A 27,030-nucleotide genomic window follows, 5' to 3' on the forward strand; every position below is an offset into this window, starting at 1 on the left:
ACCTCTGACTGCATCTCCACCTTCCCCTGACAGTGAATCTTCTCACCCAAGAGTTGGGCTCTGTCACCCCCTGAACCTCTCAGCACTTCACCTCCAGGAGTGGCTACCAGATGGCTCTCTGGTATAGAATTATTTTGCTCCCCAGAGGTGCAAACAGTGCTGCTTCACAGTAAAAAACCTATAATGAGAAAAACTTACCTGCAGAAGTGGAAATGCTTCTAGAGTTAGTGCAGTCACCAATCTCTATTTCCTCTTGACTCCCGTCTAACACACGTTCTCAATTACCTCTTCAATTTAAAAACTACAGGATTATCTTGGCGTTCAATTGGAGTTCACCTAGCTGCTGTTGCAGCCTTTCGCTCCCCCACTGAGGGACTTTCAATCTTCACCCACCCAATCATGATGAGGTTTCTCAAAGGCCTCTTCAACCTATTCCCTCCAGTTAAAGAACCAGCTCCACCATGGGACCTCAACCTAGTCCTCAGTGCGTTGAGGAAATCCCCATTTGAACCTATGGCAAACTGTTCCCTCTTCCATCCTCTTAAAACCTCATTCCTTATAACCATCACCTTGGCCAGGAGGATAGGGGAGCGTGGAGCCTTGATGGCTGACCCGCTGTGCATGGTGTTCAGTTGTGCCAGGGTGATACTATGTCCACACCCTCGCTTCCTTCCTAACGTAGCCTCAGAATTCCACATCAACCAACAGATTCACCTACTGGTGATTTTATCCCAAGCCTTTGTATGCTGGGGTGTAAGAAAAGGTCTTGCCTTTTTCAAGACGGGACTGGGTCCTTTAGGGGCTACACTGAGACTTCTTATCTCAATTGCAGAATGCATGAAAGGACGAGGGATTTTCACTTGCTGTCCAAATGGGTTGCAGGCTGCACCTTAACCTTCAACGAAGATTAAGCAGTTTGCTCCCCTTCGAGAGTTATGGCTCACTCCAGCAGGGCTCAATCTACCTCTGTTGCCCTGCTGAGAAACATACCTATCCCAGCAGAGCAGCTACCTGGCCTTTGATACACGTGCTCTCCCAGCACTATGCTCTTGTCACTGTTCCCATAGCTGATGCGGCTTTCGGTGACCCTGTTGTATGATCTTGACTGAATCCACCTCCTCAGCACCCTTCTCCATGTTGAAGATGTTGCTCAGGAGTACCCCTAGGGACTCTGCTTGAAGGAGAGGTTACTTACCTTGTACAGTAACTGGAGTGCTTCAAGATGTGTATCCCTATTTGGTGCTCCATTACCCATCTGCCTCGGAGTCTCTTGGTGAACTTTTGTCATTGAAAAGGAACTGGAGTGGTAGCAAATTTGCCCCCCTATATGCCCTCATATTAGAGCATGAGGGTGTCTAGGGCATAGGCTTGGACCCACAGACACTGCTGACCACAAAAAAACCCTCTGATCGAGGGTGCACAGGTGTGCACACATGCTAGAATAGAGCACTCACAGAGAAACAGATATCTCGAACTCCAGTTACTGTACAAGGTAAGTAACCTCTCCTTTGGAAATGCATGGAAAGTGAGCTGCTTGAGGGAGGTGCACTGCTTTTCAGAGAGGCTGGATTAATGTAGGACTGGAGAGCTGCTTGTGTGTCTGCATTGCATGGCATCTGTTTCATTTATGGGAATTGGTCCCTGCTTGTAAGGGAGTGGGCAGGGAATTTCAGCATCAGATCTAAATGGTGTGATAGCTTCCTGTTCTTCTATGTGTTTCTCGTCTTCAGGAGTGTGGAAATCTTGGGGGTAGTGCCTCTGGCTGGTTTAAAGTGGGTAGGAGGGGATATCCTTTTGTGTGAAAGGAAATTATCCATCTGGTGCTGGCCAGCCCAGATATTCTTACACTATAAAACCTGCTGGTGTATGTGGTTTGCTGAACCGTGTGTATTGTGTTGCGTCAATCCGCTTGTCCTTTCTGAATTGAAGAAGAAAGGGGGACAGGTGCAGAAAGGTTGGCTTTTCACACTGTGAAGAAACAGACCCCAGGTTCTGAAGATACGGAAGGAGGGGAATTTCTGCAAAACAATTTGGTTTTTCTCAATATGGCCCTTGTCATCCATCAAGAGATGAGATGGCTGTTGCTGTACCAATGTGATTAGAATTATCCTTGGTCTCCTAGAAACAAAGACTAAAAAGAGGCAAGATTGCTTCAAGGGAAGAGGGGGTTGGACAAACCAGGCTGCTCTGAAGCCAGAGCAGAGAGCTGTCCCTGCTGGAGATCTCGCCGATCTCTTTCCTGTGTCTACTAGAGCTCAAACAAGAACCCAAGCTTTGTCCCCTGATATCCCAACCATTGTAGCTGGATGTTTTGAGGGGTCATGGAGCATGTTTATTGTTAAAGCACAAGAGAGGTATGTGTCTAATGCTAAGGAAATTAAAAACTAAAATAGTTCAGTGTTATAGTTTTGAGTTGTAAAGAGAAAGCTAGTGATTTAAAACCCACTTAATTAGAACATTGTAGTTAGAGCCAAGAAGAAAAAAAATCGACAGGAGAAATCAGAAGATTCCAATCCAAAAACTGAAGTATCCAAATCTTGACTAAAAACTTACTTTTTAACAAAATAAAATATTGGCATAGATGAAACAGAGTTCTTATGGAAGTTGTGACAGGGATAATGCCTTTAGTGACTTTAAAAACTTCTGCTGTCAAATGTCATGACAGTCATCATCTGTGTGAGTTCTTATTAAAGATTTAAATATAAAAAAAAGTTTGAAATTTTGACAGTAGGTTGTGTCTGATTTCAGTGGTCAAAGCAAATGTTAGAACAAGGTTCAAAAGGTGAAAATATACGACTCTTTTAAAGACCGTTCCAAACTGTCCTCTAATTAACTTCAAACTTAAATCATTGGGGAAAGACGACACAGAAGAAACTTTATGCAGAAAGGAGTTGTTCTTCTTCAAGGGCTTTTGCATGTTTCCAGGCCTGGCCACAAACCGAGTTAAGCTCACTCAGCGTTAGCCACTCTGACTGACTGATTTATATTTCAGAAGCCAGTTTAGTTAAATTGGTGCAATGGGGATGATGCCTTGGCACCTCACACCTTCTGAACCTTCTGGAAAATCATCTCTATCAGTATTACCAAAGAACCGTGGCAGTGGGAACACAACACTGCTACACCTCAGGGAAGTTCAAGCTTTAGTACTTCTGGATGTATAAAGTTGATACAAGGCCCTCTCCTGCATCTGATACGGCTACACATACAGAATTCCTTGCCTTCTTTGAAACCTGGAAATAGAAGGTATAGCACTCAAAATCTGTAACTTCTTAATTTTGTTCTCTGGTTTGAGTGTTTCCCGGGCACATGCATCATGTTTTCCAGCCTTTCTTTGCAGCTCTGAAAGCTAGAAACTATTTTTAAAAAAAGTTTTTTAAAGCTGGAATTCTTCTGCAGTCTCTCGATCGTACGAGATGCGACTTTAAGGAAAACACCATCCATTACGAGACTCTGATGTGTTTGAGCCTCAGCTGTGCTTGGCTGTATTTCTCAGGCTTTACCATCCATGACTGAGGGCTTACTATTTAAAGGACATGGGCACTTTAGTGCCAAAATGAATAAGGTGTGAGAGAAACTGAAGAACACCCGGGCTACATGCTCTCTGCATTTATCTCAGCCTACTACCACCAGGGAGAAGGCTCACTGGCTTTGCTGTCGGCTACCACAGACAGTTACCGCATCATCTCTACATGTGGTCTGGAGAGGTGTGGGGAGGAAGTGAGCCCCTGCTGCCCATCATTGCAGAATCAGTGCCCCCTCCATGTACAATTAATAAGAACAACAGTGAAGGCCTTTTTGGACTTCATGGAATCTCTAGCTTTCTCCCTTTTCAGGATAAATGCTGCTTAGGGGACATTTTATATGTTTAAGGTCCTTTTTTGGAAGGGATGTAGCATTTGGATAGATGGAGATGTCTGGTTAAAGCTTGTGGGTAAAGAGCAACGGGATGCCATATGCAACCAGACGTTTCAAAAATCTTATCCCAGCAGGGTGTAGAACTTGCTCAGTCAGGGCTACTGCTCTCTCTGTGACCTGTTTCAGGCATTTCTGTATTGCTGAGTATTGTAGAGCAATTACTTGGAGTTCACTCCACATATTCACCAAGTACTATTTTCCCCCTCTGATTTTGGGCTGGAGAGAGTGATGCTACAATCTTTATTTAATTGAGAATTCCTCAGCCCACCTTCCACCTGGTCTGGACAGCTCATGAATCTCCCCAGAGTGGGAATGCTTAAAGGCCCTTGGAGGGGTTACTTAACTTTTCTGTCCCTTCCTTTCCTGCTCCTGTGACTCCTTAATATGTCAGTCATTTCATCCACCAGTGAAATGTAGCTACTTCTGGCATGCAGTGTGACAGTCCAGCCTGCCTGTGCCTTAATGGTGCTCAGCAATGTACACAACAATGTGTGAGTGAAATGGAAGTATACAGTATCCATGTGAAACTTTAGGAGGTATAGTCCTAGCTAGGATATAATTACTCGAGTTGTCATATGGCCGGGGCTGAGCAGTGAGCATCTCAAATTTGTTTCTCATCTAGCAGCACTGTGCTCTCTGCCACTGCTCTGGGACATAGGTGCAGTACCGACTGAAATGGAAGAGTGCTCTGTACTGAGTCACCTCCCCCACTCTCTGCAGTACATGCACTTTTCTTGGAGTTCTGTATCAAAATAGTTTAACCAGAACGGCGTCTGCTCAACATCTGAGGTCTGTTGAGATTGTCCCTAGATCTGTTATTTACAAACCCATGTTGTTTAGTGTTTTACATAATCCTCTAGCTTTTTACAGGGTTTTCTCTTAATATTTATTGTATATTTAAACAAATAATAAAATTTCAGCAGCAGCTGGAGTTCTCTTTTCCCGTCACTGCACAAAAATTTGTGAGCTGTGTCCACACCATCCTTTTCCTCTAGTGAGGATTAACTGGGTTTGGGATTCACATCAGCTGCTATCATGAAAACTTCATTAAGAGTTTTAGCAGACATATGCAGCAGACATGTGCCGCTCCTTGGCTGGGGTTGGCTTTGGGGCATTGTCCACCCATCCTTCCGTGTGATGTCACTTGGTGCCAAACCAGCCTGAATTAGCAATGAATGAAAAGTGTACCTCTGATGGTTGCTTGGTGGTCTCTCTGTGTGCAGTTGGGTTTTTAGTGCACAAGTATCACAAAACTACCACCCAAATCCTGCCTTAAAACTCTCCTCTCCACAATGCCTACAAAAACCTCAACAATGGTTAGATAGCAGTGCGAAGCTGACAAGTACCCTCTCATGGTCACTGTGTCCTCCCGCATCTGTTATCTCTCACTTATGACTTAGATCAGGTGTGGGCAAACTTTTTGGCCCAAGGGCCACATCGGGGTGCGAAACTGTATGAAGGACCGGGAGGGAAGGCTGTGCCCCCAAAACACCTGGCCCCGGCCCCCTGACTGCCCCCCTCAGAACCCCCCACCCATCCAACCCCCCCTGCTCCTTGTCCCCTGACCATCCCCTCCCGGGACCCCACCCCCTGTCCCCTGACTGCACCAACCCCCTATCCAGTCCCCCCTGTTTCCCCGTCCCCTGCCCCCCCCAGCCTCTGCCCTATCCAACCACTCCCTGCCACCCGACTGCCCCCTGGGACCCCCGCCCCATATCCAACCCCCTGGCCCCGGCCACCTTACCATGCTGCTCAGAGCAGCATGTCTGGAGCTGTGCCGCCTGGCTGGAGCCAGACGTGCTGCCCTACGTGAGCGCGCAGCCCCACTGCCCAGAGTGCCGCCTGCCCGGTGACAGGGCTGTGGAGGAGGGGGAAAAGCGGGGAAGGGGCCGGGTGCTACCCTCCCCGGCCAGGAGTTCAGGGGCCGGGTAGGACAGTTCCACGGGCCGGGTGTGGCCCGCAGGCCATAGTTTGCCCACCTCTGACTTAGATTGTAGCTCAGGGGCAGGGCCCATCTTTGTTATGTGTGTATCTGTAAAGAGGTTAGCACTTGGGGCCCTGATTCTTGATTGGGGCTCTAGACGCTCCTGCCTGCAAATAATAATTAAGATCTTTAGTAATACTTACGCATCATAGAGGAGCCAAGATAGATAAGCGACATAAGCAAAAAGAAAAGGAGTACTTGTGGCACCTTAGAGACTAACAAATTTATTTGAGCATAAGCTTTCGTGAGCTACAGCTCACTTCATCGGATGCATGCAGTGGAAAATACAGTGGGGAGATTTATATACACAGAGAACATGAAACAATGGTGTTACCATACAGACTGTAAGGAGAGTGATCAGGTAAGGTGAGCTATTACCAGCAGGAGAGCCGGGGGTGGTGGGGGGAGAGCCTTTTGTAGTGATAATCAAGGTGGGCCATTTCCAGCAGTTGACAAGAACGTCTGAGGAACAGTGAGGGGTGGAGGGATGGAATAAACATGGGGAAATAGTTTTACTTTGTGTAATGACCCATCCACTCCCAGTCTCTATTCAAGCCTAAGTTAATTGTATCCAGTTTGCAAATTAATGCCAATTCAGCAGTCTCTCATTGGAGTCTGTTTTTGAAGTTTTTTTGTTGAAGAATTGCCACTTTTAGGTCTGTAATCGAGTGACCAAAGAGATTGAAGTGTTCCCCGACTGGTTTTTGAATGTTATAATTCTTGACGTCTGATTTGTGTCCATTTATTCTTTTACGTAGAGACTGTCCAGTTTGACCAGTGTACATGGCAGAGGGGCATTGCTGGCACATGATGGCATATATTACATTGGTAGATGTGCAGGTGAACGAGCCTCTGATAGTGTGGCTGATGTGATTAGGCCCTATGATGGTGTCCCCTGAATAGATATGTGGACACAGTTGGCAAAGGGCTTTGTTGCAAGGATAGGTTCCTGGGTTAGTGGTTCTGTTGTGTGGTGTGTGGTTGCTGGTGAGTATTTGCTTCAGCAATGTCTGTAAGCAAGGACTAGCCTGTCTCCCAAGATCTGTGAGAGTGATGGGTCGTCCTTCAGGATAGGTTGTAGATCCTTGATGAGGCGTTGGAGAGATTTTAGTTGGGGGCTGAAGGTGACAGCTAGTGGCGTTCTGTTACTTTCTTTGTTGGGCCTGTCCTGTAGTAAGTGACTTCTGGGTACTCTTCTGGCTCTGTCAATCTGTTTCTTCACTTCAGCAGGTAGGTATTGTAGTTGTAAGAACGCTTGATAGAGATCTTGTAGGTGTTTGTCTCTGTCTGAGGGGTTGGAGCAAATGCGATTGTATCGTAGACCTTGGCTGTAGACAATGGATCGTGTGGTGTGGTCTGGATGAAAGCTGGAGGCATGTAGGTAGGCATAGTGGTCAGTAGGTTTCTGGTTTAGGGTGGTGTTTATGTGACCATCGCTTATTAGCAGCATAGTGTCCAGGAAGTGGATCTCTTGTGTGGACTGGTCCAGGCTGAGGTTGATGGTGGGATGGAAATTGTTGAGATCATGGTGCGATCTCCCTGGCATTGAATTTCCCTCATAGTAGTTTCAGCTGTGGGGTCAGAGTGGTCATAGACCATGGGGACTCCTCTTTCCTTGCAGTCTGCAATGAGAGCCATTGGCTGGGGACAGTGTATGTGGAAGCTAGGACCTCACACTATTGTGTTCATGTAAAGGCCACAAATAAACTTCTCTTTGTTAAGCTAACTAGATAATTACAGGAGACAAGGAAGGCTAAGATAAGTTAAAGGGTGACTTGATCACCATCTATAAGTACCTACATGGGGTCAGATATTAAGTAGTGGGCTCTTGAGTCTAGCAAAGACAGGTATAACAAGAGCCAGTGGCTGGAAGTGGAAGCTAGACAAATTCAGACTGGAGATAAGGTGTGATTTTTTTATTTTTTTTTTTTAAAGGTGAGAGTAATTAACCACTGGAACAGTTTCCCAAGGGTTGTGGTGAACTCTCCATCCCTGACGATTTTTAAATCAAGACTGCATGGTTTTCTAAAAGCTGTGATCTAGGGATTATTTGGGGGCAGTTGCAGGAGGTCAGGCTAGATGGTCACAATGGTCCCTTCTGGCCTTGGGATCTATAAGAACTCCTGCCCTCTCTTTTCATCTGCTGCTGCTATGCATGGAATACCCTCCCTGAGCTGGCCTGCAAGGCGTGCCCTCCCCATTCAATCCCTTTTCACAATCCACTTCTGCCATGATGCCTATGAGAAACTATCAAATGGACGGACGGTTTCAGAGTAGCAGCCGTGTCAGTCCGTATTCGCAAAAAGAAAAGGAGTACTTTTGGCACCTTAGAGACTAACATTTATTTGAGCATAAGCTTTCGTGAGCTACAGCTCACTTTATTGGATGCATACAGTGGAAAATACAGTGGGGACATTTATATACACAGAGAACATGGTATCATCAAGGATCTACAACCTATTCTGAAGGACGACCCATCACTCTCCCAGATCTTGGGAGACAGGCTAGTCCTTGCTTACAGACAGCCCCCCAGCCTGAAGCAAATACTCACCAGCAACCACACACCACACAACAGAACCACTAACCCAGGAACCTATCCTTGCAACAAAACCCGTTGCTAACTGTGTCCACATATCTATTCAGGGGACACCATCATAGGGCCTAATCACATCAGCCACACTATCAGAGGCTCGTTCACCTGCATATCTACCAATGTGATCTATGCCATCATGTGCCAGCAATGCCCCTCTGCCATGTACATTGGTCAAACTGGACAGTCTCTACGTAAAAGAATAAATGGACACAAATCAGACGTCAAGAATTATAACATTCAAAAACGAGTCGGAGAACACTTCAATCTCTCTGGTCACGCGATTACAGACCTAAAAGTGTTAATACTTCAACAAAAAAAACTTCAAAAACAGACTCCAATGAGAGACTGCTGAATTAGCATTAATTTGCAAACTGGATACAATTAACTTAGGCTTGAATAGAGACTGGGAGTGGATGGGTCATTACACAAAGTAAAACTATTTCCCCATGTTTATTCCACCCCTCCACCCCCCACTGTTCCTCAGACGTTCTCGTCAACTGCTGGAAATGGCCCACCTTGATTATCACTACAAAAAGCTCCCCCCGCTCTCTAGCTGGTAATTTACACAAATGCACGAAGCCTGGGAAACAAGCAGGGAGAACTGGAAGTCCTCGCAAAGTCAAGGAATTATGGTGTGATTGGAATAACAGAGACTTAGTGGGATAACTCACATGACTGGAGTACTGTCATGGATGGATATAAGCTGTTCAGGAAGGACAGGCAGGGCAGAAAAGGTGGGGGAGTTGCACTGTATGTAAGGGAGCAGTATGACTGCTCAGAGCTCCGGTACGAAACTGCAGAAAAACCTGAGAGTCTCTGGATTATGTTTAGAAGTGTGAGCAATAAGGGTGATGTCGTGGTGGGCGTCTACTATAGACCACCGGACCAGGGGGATGAGGTGGACGAGGCTTTCTTCCGGCAACTCGCAGAAGTTACTAGATCGCACGCCCTGGTTCTCATGGGAGACTTCAATCACCCTGATATCTGCTGGGAGAGCAATACAGCAGTGCACAGACAATCCAGGAAGTTTTTGGAAAATGTAGGGGACAATTTCCTGGTGCAAGTACTGGAGGAACCAACTAGGGGCAGAGCTCTTCTTGACCTGCTGCTCACAAACTGGGAAGAATTAGTAGGGGAAGCAAAAGTGGATGGGAACCTGGGAGGCAGTGACCATGAGATGGTCAAGTTCAGGATCCTGACACAAGGAAGAAAGGAAAGCAGCAGAATACGGACCCTGGACTTCAGAAAAGCAGACTTTGACTCCCTCGGGGAACGGATGGGCAGGATCCCCTGGGAGAATAACATGAGGGGGAAAGGAGACTAGGAGAGCTGGCTGTATTTTAAAGAATCCTTATTGAGGTTACAGGGACAAACCATCCCGATGTGTAGAAAGAATAGTAAATATGGCAGGTGACCAGCTTGGCTTAACAGTGAAATCCTTGCTGATCTTAAATACAAAAAAGAAGCTTACAAGAAGTGGAAGATTGGACAAATAACCAGGGATGAGTATAAAAATATTGCTCGGGCATGCAGGAGTGAAATCAGAAAGGCCAAATCACACCTGGAGTTGCAGCTAGCGAGAGATGTTAAGAGTAACAAGAAGGGTTTCTTCTGGTATGTTAACAACAAGAAGAAAGTCAAGGAAAGTGTGGGCCCCTTACTGAATGAGGGAGGCAACCTAGTGACAGAGGATGTGGAAAAAGCTAATGTACTCAATGCTTTTTTTGCCTGTGTCTTCACGAACAAGGTCAGCTCCCAGACTACTGCACTGGGCAGCACCGCATGGGGAGGAGGTGACCAGCCCTTTGTGGAGAAAGAAGTGGCTTGGGACTATTTAGAAAAGCTGGATGTGCACAAGTTCATGGGGCCGGATGCGTTGCATCCGAGAGTACTAAAGGAGTTGGCGGATGTGATTGCAGAACCATTGGCCATCATCTCTGAAATCTCATGGCGATCAGGGGAGGTCCCGGACGACTGGAAAAAGGCTAATGTAGTGCCCATCTTTAAAAAAGGGAAGAAGGAGGATCCTGGGAACTACAGGCCAGTCAGCCTCACCTCAGTCCCTGGAAAAATCATGGAGCAGGTCCTCAAGGAATCAATTCTAAAGCACTTAGAGGAGAGGAAAGTGATCAGGAACAGTCAGCATGGATTCACCAAGGGCAAGTCATGCTTGACTAATCTAATTGCCTTCTATGACGAGATAACTGGCTCTGTGGATGAAAGGAAAGCAGTGGACTTATTGTTCCTTGACTTTAGCAAAGCTTTTGACACGGTCTCCCACAGTATTCTTGCCAGCAAGTTAAAGTAGTATGGGCTGGAGGAATGGACTATAAGGTGGATAGAAAGCTGGCTAGATTGTCGGGCTCAACGGGTAGTGATCAATGGCTCCATTGTGGAGTGCCCCAAAGGTCGGTCCTGGGGCCGGTTTTGTTCAATATCTTCATAAATGATCTGGAGGATGGTGTGGATTGCACCCTCAGCAAGTTTGCAGATGACACTAAACTGGGAGGAGAGGTAGATACGCTGGAGGGTAGGGATAGGATACAGAGGGACCTAGACAAATTGGAGGATTGGGCCCAAAGAAGTCTGATGAAGTTCAACAAGGACAAGTGCAGAGTCCTGCACTTAGGACGGAAGAATCCAATGCACCGCTACAGATGAGGGACCGAATGGCTTGGCAGCAGTTCTGCAGAAAAGGACCTAGGGGTTACAGTGGACGAGAAGCTGGATATGAGTCAACAGTGTGCCCTTGTTGCCAAGAAGGCCAATGGCATTTTGGGATGTATAAGTAGGGGCATTGCCAGCAGATCGAGGGACGTGATCGTTCCCCTCTATTCGACACTGGTGAGGCCTCATCTGAAGTACTGTGTCCAGTTTTGGGCCCCACACTACAAGAAGGATGTGGAAAAATTGGAAGGAGTCCAGCGGAGGGCAACAAAAATGATTAGGGGACTGGAACACATGAGTTATGAGGAGAGGCTGAGGGAACTGGGGATGTTTAGTCTATGGAAGAGAAGAATGAGGGGGGATTTGATAGCTGCTTTCAGCTACCTGAAAGGGGGTTCCAAAGAGGATGGCTCTAGACTGTTCTCAGCGGTAGCAGATGACAGAACAAGGAGTAATGGTCTCAAGTTGCAGTGGGGGAGATTTAGGTTGGATATTAGGAAAAACTTTTTCACTAGGAGCGTGGTGAAACACTGGAATGCGTTACCTAGGGAGGTGGTGGAATCTCCTTCCTTAGAAGTTTTTAAGGTCAAAGCCCTGGCCGGGATGATTTAATTGGGGATCGGTCCTGCTTTGAGCAGGGCGTTGGACTAGATGACCTCCTGAGGTCTCTTCCAACCCTGATATTCTATGAATAGCTCACCTTAAGTGATCACTCTCTTTACAGTGTGTATGGTAACACCCATTGTTTCATGTTCTCTGTGTATGTAAATCTCCCCACTGTATTTTCCACTGTATGCATCCGATGAAGTGAGCTGTAGCTCACGAAAGCTTATGCTCAAATAAATTTGTTAGTCTCTAAGGTGTCACAAGTACTCCTTTTCTTTTTATCAAATGGAGACGTCTGCTTCCTCGACCGTCCCATGAAAAGCCCTTGCTCATTCCACTAGACCTTGCTTGGAAGCAGTGTAATGTGAGGTATCCTCTCCTCTTGTGGCTGTTGTGTTACCCCTCTCACATCTTGTCTAAATTTTGTTTGTAAGCTCCTTGGCATGGGGAAATCTCTCCTCTCTGTTTTGGGAGATGTCTGGGAAGCCTTTGGGCACTGTTAGTCACTGTGGCTGGGTGTGCACCTGCAGTAGGGTTGTAGAGTGCAGCTCTGCTGGTCTGTCTTCTTGAAAGGTTGCAGGGTGAGAGTGCACCAGGCTGTGGCATCTTCATGTGATGTGCTCCTGTCAGCCTGGAAGATGATTCTGCATGCGCAAATACTTGTTCTCCTTAGCTGGTGCCTTGCAGGCATGGGTTAGATGACCTGACCACACCAAAACACGGATGGGCCATTGCAGCACAGAGCTGTTGGAATTGTAACTACACCAAGCAGCCTCCAGAAGTCTCTCAGTAGATACATGGCTTTCCACTGCTTTCAGGGTTTTTAGCAGCTCCATGCATGACATTTTTCATCAGTGAGGACAAATTACTGAGTCCCTCTCAGGATCAGAGGGGGCAGGTGTTGGGAGAGGCAGGAACTTTCCAAGGCAGCTTGGAGGAGCCGGGGTGAATGGGCAGCATTGAAGTGGGGGATGGGAACCTGGGACAGCCTAGAAAGAGGGTGAAGGGAACATGGAGGCAGGAATGCCTGGAACAGCTTCCCCCATTCTGCCTTGGTCTCTTCCCGTCAGCCTCCTTCCTGCCGCTAGCAGTTCTGCTCTGGCTTAAAGCCCATAGAGGGGGATGAAGGAGGGTCGAGAAGAGAGACAGCATTGCTGCCCTCTGCCATAGTGTTATAGTGGCTCTGGGGTCAGAAATGTCGTCTCATGGGGACTCCTGCATCCCTGCTGGATGTGAGATCTGAGCAAGGGCAGCCCAGTGAGTGAGTGTCTTGTGAAATGCCTGGCCCTGGTAGCATTGGATTTGGTGGCTACTGGAATTGAGAGCGTAGAAGTTTGTGAGAGGTGCCAGGGAGGAACTGGGCTCTAGCGCAGCCTCCTTTTGTTTGTGGGAAACCCTGCCAGGCCCATGTGGGCAAGAGGGGGCGCCAGCAGGTCTTTGTGGGAATGGGCAGCTGCTGCTGCTGCTTGCCTTCAGTTTGTAGTTCACTGTTTCTTTAGTTAAATGGTGTTATGGGGGCGAGGCACATTTTAGGACAGAGAAAAAGTCTCATCACAAACTTAAGGCACCAGAAATGGGAGCCATTTTCCCATTAAGGTTTTGCTGACTTTCTCCAGAGGGGCTGCTATGAGCTGTTGGGCACATGATGAATTCTTCCACAACAACCAAACAAATGCCAGTAATTTAGTAAAATGGCCACAAACTGGGCAGCAGAGAGGTGATGTGTGCTCCCCCCTCTGGCTGTGCATGCCTGTGCTCGTGCTCTTAGGCTTGTTTTTGCTTAGTGACAATTTTCCTGGCCTAGATGAGGTGAATTTGGGTCTGGGGTTCATAGTGGGCCCACCTTGTCTGGTTTGGGAGACTGCTTCCCTCTCAATGGTGAATGATCCTGCATGCAACCAAGTCACTGTCTGCTGTATTTATTTTCTGCCTGGGTTTCTTGCAGGTTTTGAAGGCTGCTCCATGGTTCCCACCATTTACCCACTGGAGACCCTGCACAACTCCCTCTCTTTGCGACAGGTCAATGAGTTCCTGACATCTGTGTGCAGGAGTTACAGCAACTCGCATTCTCGAGCATCCACAGGTACTGGTGGGGAAGGGTCTGGCAATCCCTGAGATCCTGCGAAAAGGAGGAGGACAACAGGAGCAGTGGAAGATCCATTGGCGGGCAGTGGGGCTGGCCAGGACACTGTGAAGTCCTGTTTATCCTCTGTCCTCCTTGTAGAATAGAGGGGCAGATTGAAAAGGTTAAGGCTAGTAATAAATGCCAGTTAGAGTAACTGCTCCAGAGCCTGCTGGTCCAGTGAGGTGATTCATGGGTGGCCCTGCATGGTTATGTGAGATATAAGAGGCAATCAATCAAAAGTAGCTTCTAACTGCAGGTGGGGGTGGGCACTACAGGTTGCTTGTAGATCTGCAGAGGGCCTAGATTCTGTTTTGGCTGGAGCAGCAGCCTGGTATTTTCCACTCTGGGGTGTTAATCCATGTGGTTGATGGAATTTGTGTGGCCTCATATGGATGTTCTGTCTCTTCAAGCTCTGTTTGATTCCATGATTGGAAGCCAGACACCCGGTGACCCCTTCATGCCTCAGAGAATCCTCTCATCCTCATCTCTGCCATTGCGCCAGCGCTCTGACAAACCGCCATGGTGTGAGTGTTTCCTTTCTTTTATGGAGGGATTGATTTGTGGTAGCTGGGCTAAATGGTGGCTGCAGCGGGATGCCAAGATAATGGGCTTGGAGGGTTTGCAGGCGGGAGAGGAATTGCTTAGGGGAGTTCCAGGGATAGACCTGGGAGAACTGGGATATAATTGAGTACAAAGAAAACATGTAGCCTGTCTACTGTATTGGGAAAATCTTCCTGAAGGAGAAAGATATCCATCTACCAAACAGTCCTGCAAGAGAAGGGGTGGAAGCTCTGTCACTGACACATTAACAACTCTAGTGGACAGAGTCTCCCCAAGGATACTGTCAGGGCCACTCCTGCACTGTCCCCTGAGTGTGGGGATGGACTGGATGGCACCTTAGAGATGGAAACACCTCTTATGTGTCTGATTCTCCCTCACAAATAGCAGTGCCTTTCGATCCAGGAGGCCACAGTGTTCCCTTCTTTACTATTTTAGTTGTAGGCTTTTCTTTGTCACTCATCACAGCCACAGCTGAGCTTCACAACCTCTTTGGGGCAGATGGGTGGTATTAACCCCTTGGGGCCCCAGAGGGGAGACGGGTTTCACACCGGGTTACAGAGCAAGCCAGTGACAAAACTAGGAACAGGAATGCAAAACTCTTGAGTCTCCATCCAGTGCTTTCACTGCACCTCATTCACCCACTCCTTCTAAGGGTGGCTGAGGCCAGGACGCTCCCTCCACTCTGTTATAAGGGGCAGCACTTCTCACAGTGACTGTGATTGCATTTGAAAATAAGGTTCATCTCACTTCTAGGTCCTTTGTTTGAGTCTTTTCCCTGTTACACAGAGGTCAAAAGTACGTCCGGCATTTCTGTCCTTGCTGGGGATGGGAGTCTCCTCTCCCTCATGCTCCTTGGAGCTCACAGCAGGAGGGCAGGGCTAGGACCTTCTTCCCAAAAGTTACACCTCCAAGGTTCATGCCTTTGTTCTGCTCCTGGTCATATCTAACGCGGAATTCTCCTCATCACACCAGATTTTGAGCAAATAGACCTCTCTCCTTTGGGCTAAGTACTGGCTTTATTTTATTGGCTTTGTTGTCATGAAACTGGGGCTTTCTTCCTTCTGTACTCTCTAGCAACCCAGTATGGAGTCAAAGACTGAGGCAAGCAGGGCTAAAGCGTAGTGTCCCTGCTCTACCTACAGCTCTTGACCGTCATAAATCCCAGGCCACTGGACAAAGCCGGAAGGCTCTGTGTGCCAAAAAGATGAGGCTGAGGGAGGCCACGGAGGTGAGCAGGTGGGGTTCTCATCCTGGCAGTTTGCACAGCAGCCATGCTCCCCTGTTCTTCTGGCATTCTCAGGACTTCCAGATCTAAAAAAACCCTTCCAGGGAGACAGACTCCTCCCTCCCCTGACACATCTACTTACCTATCCGGGGCTGGGGCAGGCAGGTGTGAACCCTTGCAATCTGGATCCTGGAGTCTGGTCCTGCCAACCTAGCATAAGATGTGGGTTTTCGAGGTTTCAGGTGCCATCAGGTTTTTATTTTCTCTGAGCTTAGCAGCCTAGCTACTTCAGGAGATGCTGATGAAAAATCAGTATTCAAGTGGCATTGCATATTCCCACTTACGGGTATTGCATCACCTGTTGGCACCTAATGGTAGAAACTTCTCTAAGCAATGTTCGTTAGAGCACACGTGCCCCCTTAAACTCTTCCTCTCAGAGGAGCTATGTAGGGGAACAGCTGCTATGCCAGATGGAGTTGAACCACTCCAGTCCCTTGTTAGTTTACAGTTTAGTTTTTAGTATAAAGTAGTTTAAGTGCAGTATAGTATAGTTATGACTAGGGCTGTCGAGCGATTAAAAAAATTGTGTGATTAATTGCACTGTTAAACAATAATAGAATATCATTTATTTAAATATTTTTGGATGTTTTCTACATTTTCAAATATATTGATTTCAATTACAACACAGAATACAAAGTGTACAGTGCTCACTATATTTTTTTATTTCAAATATTTGCACTGTAAAAAACAAAAGAAATAGTATTTTTCAAAATTCATCTAATACAAGTACTGTAGTGCAATCTCTTTATCATGAAAGTTGAACATAGAAATGTAGACTTATGTACAAAAAATAACTGCATTCAAAAATAAAACAATGTAAAACTTTAGAGCCTACAAGTCCACTTAGTCCTACTTCTTGTTCAGCCAATCGCTCAGACAAACAAAATTGTTTACATTTACCGGAGATAATGCTGTCTGTTTCTTGTTCACATCACCTGAAGGTGAGAACAGGCATTCTCATGGCACTGTTGTAGTCGGCATTGCAAGATATTTATGTGCCAGATGCGCTAAAGATTCATATGTCCCTTCATGCTTAAACCACCATTTCAGAGGACATGCGTCCATGCTGATGATGGGTTCTGCTCGATAACGATCCAAAGCAGAGCAGACCAATGCATGTTCATTTTCATCATCTGAGTCAGATGCCACCAGCAGAAGGTTGATTTTTGGTGGCACACAAAAATGGTGGCCGAAGCATGAAGTGGCATATGAATGTTTAGCATATCTGACACGTAAATACCTTGCTACACCAGCTACAAAAGAGCCTTGCGAATGCCTGTTCTCGCTTGCGGGTGACATTGTAAATAAGAAGCAGTCAGCAGTATCCCCCATAAATGTAAACAAACTTGTTTGTCTTAGCGATTGAATGAACAAGAAGTAGGATTGAGTGGACTTGTAGACTCTAAAGTTTTACATTGTTTTGTTTTTGAGTGCAGTTATGTAACAAAAAAAAAAAATCTACATTTGTAAGTTACGCTTTCACAATAAAGAGATTGCACTATGGTACTTGTATGAGGTGAATTGAAAAATACTATTTCTTTTATCATTTTTACAGTGCAAATATTTGTAATAAAAATAATAATGTATAGCGAGCACTGAGCACTTTGTATTCTGTGTTTGTAATATAAATCCATATATTTGAAAAGACAGAAAAACACCCAAAAATATTTAATAAATTTTCAATTGGTATTCTATTGTTTAACAGTGCGATTAATCGCGATAATTTTTTTTAATCGCGTGAGTAAACTGCGATTAATCAACAGCCCTAGTTATGATGCTTCCTGTGCACTCTCCAACCCTCAAGCCCTCTGAACATCTCCCCGAGTGTCCTGCCCCGTCCGATGGACACTGACAGCATTCATAGACCTGCTGCTTCCAAAGAAACAGTACACCCCAGCTTATCAGTTGCACCTCAGATCACCACTCCACTGATCACATAGCACTTATACTTGATTTCACTGTAAACGTAGCTACATTTATTTAATAAAGGACAGAGATTCAAGTGGCGGCAAGTAGAACTATTGGAAACATGCTTTACATATAAAATAAAATTGCAACATGCATCCTAGAGCCTAGACTTAATTAACAAGATTCTCTCCTGTCTAATCAGGTATTGCTCACCCAAAATCCTTCAGTGCTTTGCAGTCCGGCATGGCTATGGCCCTCTTTCATGAAATATTGCACTCCGAAATAGACCAGAACATTCTGTAGCTGGGCATCTCCCATAGTTCTGGAGTCTGAGCTGTTCTTCTCTCACTGCACCCTCATAGAGGTGGCTCAATATTTTGAGTCTGCACTCCCTGGCTGTGCCCTCTCTGCTCTCACTAGCTGACAGATTCTCTGCTGCCTCCTCCACAGACGCTGATGGCTTCTGTTGCTCTTGCACTTCCTTTGCGATTGGAGCTTCTGCCCAGCTTTTGGGCAGTGAGGCGCAACATTCCCTCACCTTCCTGGCTCAGTTAACCCCACAAGGGCTTAACCCTCCCTGAGCCTCTTCTGCAGCGTCTCCCTGCAGGCTCCTCTGTCCCTTGCAGCTATGGCAGAGCAGCCCAGAAAGCACGAGGTTTAATTCAAGCAGTGCTCTATTTGTGACGCAGCCTTCCCAGGCTTGGTAGGTGGTGACTGGTGCCCAGTTTTCCGTCCCTCAATCTGTTAGGTCCCGGAGCTAGGAGTCAGACAGGCAGGTGGAGCCTCTGCCCACCAAGGCAGCCGCAACATCCGTTGGGGGGGAAATAGACCAAGAACCCCAGTGCTGACGAGGAAAGGCTCTAAAAGCAAGTAGGACCCTGAATACTTGACTCATGGTAAGTCCAAGGGGACCCCTGCAGAACAAAGAGCGGAGGTTTGTGGGGCCACAACTCCCCCCCACCCCACCCCCACAATCTTCAGTGGGTCCTCAGCGCCCTGAGGAAAGAAGCAGGGCTTCTAATCAGTCTGCCTCCCTCCCTCCCAAGCCAAGCAGAAGGATTCTGACAACATGTCCCCTCTCCCCCCAAAGGGAGTGGATTCAGAGCCAGACCTCTGCAGAGGGCTCCAGGCCCTAAGGAAGACAAGCCATAAAAAGCCACACCAAAGCCACAGCAGAGCTTCTGTGCTCCCAAAGTGCACTAAAAAAAGTTAAATCAGAAAAGAAGAAAAAGGGAAGAAAAAACACAAAAAAACATGAGATACGAGGCCTGGACTCCTCTTCCTCCCCCCTCCTCCACTGAGAAAGGCGAGCTGTCTGACTCTGAATCTGAACAGGGAGTGGGGGAAATGCAGCAAATTTCCCCCTGAGAAATTTCAAGCTATGTGCAGCCAGGTTGTTTCCACTATTCCAGTCCAACCTGAGTGGGCTCCTGAGAATGAGCCTCAGAGTAAATTTCTTCTGACAAAATCCTCCCTTGAGGCTCCAACACCCGTGCGCCCCTCTGAGGAGGAGGTGACTAGGGATGATGGAACAAGCCTGGTAAGAGAAAACACATCAACAAGAGCATCTCAGGCTCTTTAACACTGAAGAACCAAAGGGCTCTGTTACTGACAGAGGGCAGATGCTGCTGCAGAGTCTCTTGCCAGGGATATGGCTATTCTATCCAGGGGTGCTTAAGGTAGAACTTCCCCTCTGAGGGAAGGATGGTGATCACTCCCAAAAAGGACTTTGAGGCTCTTCTGACCTCAGACTGCCTGCATACCCTCTATCTTGTAGCAAAGCCCTACTTTTCTTGCTGCACGTGCATATTTCATTCTTGGTGGTGCATCAGTTTGGGTCAATCCACAAATGCAGTCCTAGGGATGTATCAGATAAGGCATTTACAGTAGAGATAGAAAAGTATTAATGCCATTGTACAAGGCACTGGTAACACCTCATTTGGAATACAGATGTGGTTACCCTTGTTCAAGAAAGATGAATTCAAACTGGAACAGGTGTAGAGAAGAGCAATTAGGATGATCAGGGGAATGGAGGACCTGTCTTCTGAGAGGCGATTGGAAGAGCTTGGCTTGGTTAGTCTAGCAAAACGAAGGCTGAGAGGGGGTATGGTTACTCTACAGGTACATCGTGGAGTATATAGCAGGGAGGATGAAGCAGTATTTAAACTCAAAAGATAATGTTGGCACAAGAACAGATTCAGGCTGGAAATTAGAAGGCTTCTAACCATCCAAGGGATGAGGCTCTGGAACAGCCTCCCAATAGGAGCTGTGGGGCAAACAACTTAATTAGTTTTAAGAGAGCTGGTCAAATTTAAAAATGTGATTGTGTGACTGGGTTTTTGTGATGGTGGGTGGCAGGGCTCAGCAGCCTGGGGCTCACTGCTCGTTTATTTCTAATGTTTCTAAAAGCTCATGTTTTGGCTGACTACCTGCATGGGTGAGGAAGAAACCCCCACCCCATCCCGCCCCAGTGTATTCCTCTGGTAACCCTGGCCTTCATAATTACCTCGCCTGCAGTTATGGATTGGTTTGCCACTCTTAATTTAAAGGATGCTTACTTCTATATCTCTAGCCGACATAGTCATCGAAAATGTCTGCATTTAATGGTGGCAGGGTACCACTTCCAGTACAAGGTTCTCCCGTTAAGCCTGTCCACAGTGTGAAGGGTCTTTTGAAAATGCCTTTCTGTGGTAGCAACACATCTGAAAAGACAGGGTATTTTTGTTTACCCGTATTTGGAGGATTGGTAGCTAAAAGGTGCTACATGTGAGGGTCTGTCAGTTACAGTCTCCCTCTTTTTGGATCTGGGTCTGCTTCTTAATGTCAAAAAATTCAATTTCTATCAAGCTCAGAAGTCCTTTTATAGGTTCTATGCTGGACTCAGTAACAGGAAATACTTTACTTCCAGAGGACAGGTTTCTAAAAATGGAGCAAGTGGCTTTGCGGATTCAAGCCTGCCAATCTTGGAAAGTGATCATCTTCCTGGATCTTGTGGGCTTGACGGCAGCTACCACTTACATAACTCGGTTTTCTCATCTCTGAATGAAACCAGTGCTGCACTGGATGGCTCAGGTCTACATACCTAGCCAGGACAGTCAGAAAATATTTGTCACCAGGCCTCAGGATGTTCTAAATTCACTGATGTGATGGACAAACGGATCAAATACTTTGAGGCGTCCTGTTCGATCCTCCTTCGCCCCCAGTCACAGTAACGTCAGATGCAGCCAACACTGAATGGGCAGCTCATTTACGCTGGTTTACAATCTGGGCTTTTTGAGAAAATGTGTTTGGAATTAAGAGCCAGCCCATTTGACCCTCAGATCATTCCTTCTTCATATAAAAGGTGGGAAGGCTGTTCAGGGAGCACTGGATAATGCTCCTGCCGTGCGTTACACAAGTAAGGAAGGGGGGGCCTCATTCTTTCCAGGTATGTGCCAAGGTGGTCAGATTATGCGATTCACAAGATCTATCTAATGGCCCTGCATTTAGCAGACAAGAGCAATGTGCTAGCAGCCTCAGCAGGGACAGTTCAGATTCACGAGTGGTCTCTGAAAGATCCAAGTATGCAAGACATCTTCCCCTGTTGGTGTTATCCCGATGTAGACCTGTTTGACAGCCAGTCAGTCCATTTCAGATGCCTTCTCTCTACTTTGGGGAAGGAGCCTTCTGTGTACCCCGCTGCCCCCCAACACACCTTGATTCAGAAAGTGGTGACAAAGATATGTCAGGACAGGGCAAAAATTATATTGATTGCCTCAGCTTGTCTGAGACAACAGCGGTCCATGAATCTCCATCAGCTGCCAGCAGGGCTTTACATGCATTTTCCTCTGTGCCCGGATCTCTTGTTACAGCAACAAGGCAGGATCCTTCATCCAGATCCTCAGTCTCTTCATCTCATGGCCTGGGCTGTCAGATATTGGCTACTCTTAGTAGTCATGTTTTCGTTGGTATAGAATGTCCTGCTTAATTCTAGAAAATTGCCTACTAAAAAGGGTTACTATTTAAAATGAGCTAGATATGTTGCTCAGATGCAGGGAAAATATGATTTTCTAGTTGCAGCTTCCATACCCTGGGCTCCTAGCCAGGCCCAGAGGCACATGTGCTCCCCACTGCTGTAGCCCTAGCCCCCCAGGAGCTGGCAGGATTGACTGAACTAGCCCAGGGAGGAGGGGCTGGAAGGTTCCTCCCAAAGGCGACACGTGGGGTGGTCACTTGGCCCCCCCTTCACATTGTGCCCCCCCAGGAGGCACAAGTCCTCTCTGGTTACAAGTAAGGCCATGTCAACACTTACAAGCTTAGAGCAGCACAGCTGTACCACTGTGAAGGTGCTTGTTTAGCTGTGTTTTGCCAACGGGAGACTGTCTCCCACCAACATAGCACCATGCACACAAGCGCTTATGCAGACAAAATTCATGTCACTCAGGGATGTGTTTTTTCACACTCCTGAGCCACAAAAGTTTAAGTGCTAGTGTAGACGTGGCCAAAGTAACCCTCATATATTCTGGACAAGGAATAGCAAGTTATGAGCAACTGGGATAAAAATTCACCCCGTTGGCATGCTCAAGGCAGAGCCCCAGAAATTCCACAGTTCTGCAGCCTTGGAATTTGCCATGGTATCCACCCCTTGCCAGAGAACCCTGTTCCAGAATCTCTGCTTTCCACATAGGAACTGTGTGAACCAGGCAGACATGAAACAATAGTGCAGGTACAGTCATCCCCAGGGGCTCTTCACTTTGGTACCTTAACAACATTGATATTTACAACGAGATAAACTAAACTAGTTAATAACTGATCACTTTAAACAAACATCCAGCAAAAGTGCTTATCCATAGTTCCAAACTGCCTCCCCAGCATCACAAGCTCCAGCTTCCCCTGGCAACCTCATGGTGCACTTGTGTTGACAACACAGAAATATGTGGTATATTCAAAACTGAAAATGGGGGGAAAGCGTAATATTAAATACAACATCAAGATGATAACCCAGGAGTGACTATACTGAATGGATTAATTATTTTTAGTTTAATTAAAAATCTATACCTTTTAATTTAAATTTAAGATATGCAGCTTTCCACTCTGGAATGCCCCTGAATCCAGAGACTTTTTGCTGCACACTTTAGTTCTCCTGGCCACAGAGCTCATGAGGCCCTGACTCATGATACAGCTTAGGACTTGTCTATGCAAACATTTAGTTTGTGGCAAGCTGGGGTGTGAATCACCCGCACTAGCCTGTCACAGACAATGTCCATGTGGGCTCTGGGTTTGTTAATGCTCTTTGATCCTGTCAGCTTTGAAATGGGACTAGAGCAAAGGGCATTAACGAACTGTTAGGCTGTAAGCAGGCTCCCCATGCATAGTTAGCCCACAGCAGGCAAGTGTGGGGTAGATTCAGACCCCAGCTTTCCGCAAACTAATTGTTCACGTAGACAGGCCCTTACATTCTGTATTGAGGGTGTTGCAGATCCCTGGAACCCTTCAATCCTCAGTAAGTTACAATTCCCACAGGGCGATCTGTCTGCAGGTCTGAGTCCCAGTTAGCAGCTCTTAACTCAGTAAGATGCTATGGTCTTGCTGGGTTCTGATATGCAAGCCATAGTTTTATGTACACCTAAGCTTGTATCCATGCTAGAACCTACATCTGGCATGTAACAAGATCTAACTGGTCCACTTATTTAAATATTTATTCTGCATCCCTGTTCTTTGCAGCAGGAGTGCAGTCGTGGTTCTCAGTGATAGCTTCATCCGGGAGTAAGTTTGCATGGGGGACACTATCCATAATGGATCCCTAATGCACATTTCACAAGGACATGATAGCCCTTAGAGTTCTGGAATCCCGACCGATCTTTTATCTAGGGTTGACAGGGCTCATGAATTAGCACTTCCTTATTTCTGGTCCCATGGCATCCCAAGGAGACATGATGGCCAAATCTTGCTGCGTCATGGGCAATCAAAATATCTACCAACAGGAGAAAATAATTCAGAAAATCTATATCACGCCTTTCACCCACTGCAAAATGAAAGAAGGTGACTATTCCATAGCCTAAGGGTCCTACCCCAGACTTCAGATTATGCACTACAAGACCAATGGCATCACTCTCTTCAGGGAGTGAACCTATGGGAAAAATGTGCAATCTGTTTGTTTATGGCCCACTTACAATTTTTTGGACTTAGTGGACATAATATTTGATAGTGGAGTCCTATAGTCTGCAGAAGGGTATAACTAAATAAAAGGATGTAATGGCTTGATTTTTCTTCCCTTTCCATTCCTGGGCTTGATGCTAGTTACGTCCACTATGTACAGAATTGCCAGATGTACTTTTGAGAGAGAGAGAGGTGGCTCTTCATAGAATCATAGAATATCAGGGTTGGAAGGGACCTTAGGAGGTCATCTAGTCCAACCCCCTGCTCAAAGCAGGACCGATCCCCAATCAAATCATCCCAGCCAGGGCTTTGTCAAGCCTGACCTTAAAAACTTCTAAGGAAGGAGATTCCACCACCTCCCTAGGTAACGCATTCCAGTGTTTCACCACCCTCCTAGTGAAAATTTTTTTTCCTAATATCCAACCTAAATCTCCCCCACTGCAACTTGAGACCATTACTCCTTGTTCTGTCATCTGCTACCACTGCTTTGAGCAGGGGGTTGGACTAGATGACCTCCTGAGGTCCCTTCCAACCCTGATATGCTGCCTTCCCATTGGAGGGAGCAGTCAGATGCTGATGTCTGAGAATGTGCTACATGCCATTTAATAGGCTTTTCGGCACAGACTCTGGCTGAGGTTTTCAGCTAAGTATTGACTCTCTAAGTGTTTGTCTGACGTTTTCTGGAATTGCTTTGCAGACAGCAGTGGCCCTTCCAGCACTGTCTCCAGTGCAGGCCCCTCCTCCCCGACCTCAATGGAGATCTACGCTCGCTTCGGCTTCACTGAGAAACCTTCCATCAGTCCCCAAATAAGTGAAGAGCGACTGAACTGCCAGCCCCCTGAACAGAGTGAGATGGAGCCCTTGGGGGAGGCACTTGAGTTGGAGCTGGGTGGGTCTGGGCCCTTGGTAGACAACCCCCTGGGAGAGATGCCAGAACAAGGCCTGATGAGGGTGTCAGGGCTCTTGGAGGTCCCAGAGCCAAGCAAGGAGGAACCATCTGAGGACATGCCAGAACAGGGCAAGACCAGGCTGTCTGGAGAGACATCTGAAAAAGATGAGTTGGTGGAGCTGGAGCAGGGTGAGGAGAAGCCAGCTGGGGGAACATGGGAGCTGGGTGAGAAAGGGAAGCTGGAGCCAGGTGAGAGAGGGCTGTCTGGGAAGATGTCAGATCCAGGTGAAGAGGGGCCAGCTGGGGAGATGTTAGAACCAGATGTGATCAGGCCACTAGTGCCAGGGGAGACATCTGAGCTGGATGAGGAGGAGCCAGTGATGCAGATGTTGGAGCAAAGTGAGGGGCAGCTGGTGGAAATACTGGAGAAGGAAGAAGAGGAGCTGTCCACAGATAATGCTGTGTCAGATCGGCATCCATCCAGTCATCCGTATCGGGACCAACAGCTGTCCAGTGAGAATAGTGTTGAGGACGAGCAGCCTGCTAGTCAGCAGGAGCTACAGAACTAGCATCTCCCTCTGTGGCAAGCATGCTGGGAAGAAAAGAGAATCCCCGAGACAGTCAATGTCTGGAAGCAGTATGATTCCCCAGTCGTGGAGTGGACTCGGCTGTGCCCATATCTTCCATAATGTTTCTAGCCCTCCAGTCAACCCGCTGGGCAGATGTTACATCACTCCCTGCTCAGCACAGCTGGCACTCCAAGGCTCTGACTATCGGAGACTGGTCTATGGATCATTCAAGGGACAGGGGAAAAGTCTGTTCTGTTCAGAGACACCAGTCAGCTTGTCACCACCTGACAAGGGACACGCTTCCCTGCCTTCCTTAAATAGAAAACAGTCAGCCCTGGGTGAGCAGGGGCAACTCCCACTGAAGTCATAGGGAGTGCTTTGGCTTGCTTTTTCAGCGGCACTGGAACCAGGAGTGAAGGGGAGGTGGGTCCACAGCTGTCAGGGTAATGAGGCCAAAGGAGGTGCCTGCTGCCTGCAGCTGGTGTCAGCCCACTGACTGCATGGAGAGGGGCACAGGGTCTGGTAGACAAGGGCATTGTGGCAGCCACAAGCCTCATCCGAACATACAAGAGCTGCATGTTTGTGCTGACCATCTGCACTGTGGTGTTGGTCTCCTGCTCTCTGGCTGTTGGAATAAACCAGGGGAAGAGATTTGAGGGCAGCTTGAGGGTCTTGGTTAAGCTGCAGTGTCCTTGGAAGCAGGAGAATGATCCCGAGGCTTGGCAAGGGTGCACGATCAGTGTGATGAGAGTGCCTTTGTAAGCTGGTGGCTTCTGGAACGGAGAAATCCTAGCCTGCAGGTTCATGACAAGCCTGTTCAGAAATGGCTTTTATGTGACTGAATGAAAAATAGGTAACACTGGGCATTGCCTGCTGCCAAACCAGCTCCTTCCTTCTGTGGGCCCTGCTGCCCCTACCCAGCCTGACTGCTTCACTTGCCAGGTCTGGTAACTGTCTGCTTCTCTCACCTCGCCTGTCAGTCACCCCCAGGTGGGGATGGTTGTGGGGGGGCACAGAGGCAAGTCTGATTGTAGGGAGAAACACTGGCGGGGGGCATGGGACAGAGAGGGTAATGGGGGTGGGATGAGAAGCTTTACTTAGAGCACTGCAGGGACAGGTTGGGGACCACTGCTTGTGGGGGGACCCCTTTCAGTGGCTGACCCTTGTGTGTTCCCTTTGGGCTGGGATTCTGCAGGGAGGGGCATGGTACCCACTCTAGGAGGGGTGCACGGCGGGTACACAGACGGGTCTTTCTGGTCCCTGAGGGCTGAATGAGGTTTGAGCTCTGAGCCCTGCAGTGACAGAAACAAAGTGCAACTGCTTTTTGAGCAAATCAGGTTTTATTTGTAAGGCACTGATAAGGAGAAATCGCTATTGTGAATAAAGTACAAACTATTTAATATATATTTATGTAAATGAGCATCAAGCACAAGCCCAGAGGCATGGTAACTACAGGGGTCCTGCTTCCTGAGCCATTGCAGGTAGAGGATTCCCCATCTGCAGTGGCAGGGGCTGTGATGTCACCTCTTCAGCAAAGTGACAATCTGCCAGTGTATTCCTTTGTCCTGCCTATAGGGCAGGACTGTATTTATGGTACAGGTTTGTCTGTGTCTGTAGTCTCTGGGGAAGCTGTACCCAAAGATCTCTGCGCTATATCAGGATGTGTGTGTTCACAGTAAACATGCTACACTATATGTCTGGCTTCCATCTCTCTTACCACTGCAGCAGCCTGGGCAAAGCGCTGAAATGCCCAATGTCTCCAGCAGTCTGGGTTGTCTTTGAGGAGTTAT

At 47.2% G+C, this 27,030-nt stretch overlaps 1 protein-coding gene across 4 annotated transcripts in view; it reads left to right on the top strand.

Moving 5' to 3' along the window:
- The window catches only part of PPIP5K1 (diphosphoinositol pentakisphosphate kinase 1), a 183,494-nt gene that overhangs the window by 107,681 nt on the left and 48,783 nt on the right, over nucleotides 1–27,030 (top strand). For 3 of the 4 annotated variants that reach the window (XM_077829272.1, XM_077829273.1, XM_077829274.1), the window contains 3 exons: nucleotides 13,711–13,848; nucleotides 14,301–14,414; nucleotides 24,480–26,919. In XM_077829272.1, the coding sequence (XP_077685398.1) occupies nucleotides 13,711–13,848; nucleotides 14,301–14,414; nucleotides 24,480–25,240 (1,013 nt within the window). In that variant the 3' untranslated portion in view covers nucleotides 25,241–26,919. Of the gene's footprint in view, nucleotides 1–13,710; nucleotides 13,849–14,300; nucleotides 14,415–24,479; nucleotides 26,920–27,030 lie in introns of those variants that run through there. The other variant, XM_077829275.1, reaches the window with a different exon arrangement.

Source organism: Eretmochelys imbricata, chromosome 10 (genome assembly GCF_965152235.1).
Source record: "Eretmochelys imbricata isolate rEreImb1 chromosome 10, rEreImb1.hap1, whole genome shotgun sequence".
Taxonomy (NCBI): domain Eukaryota; kingdom Metazoa; phylum Chordata; order Testudines; family Cheloniidae; genus Eretmochelys; species Eretmochelys imbricata.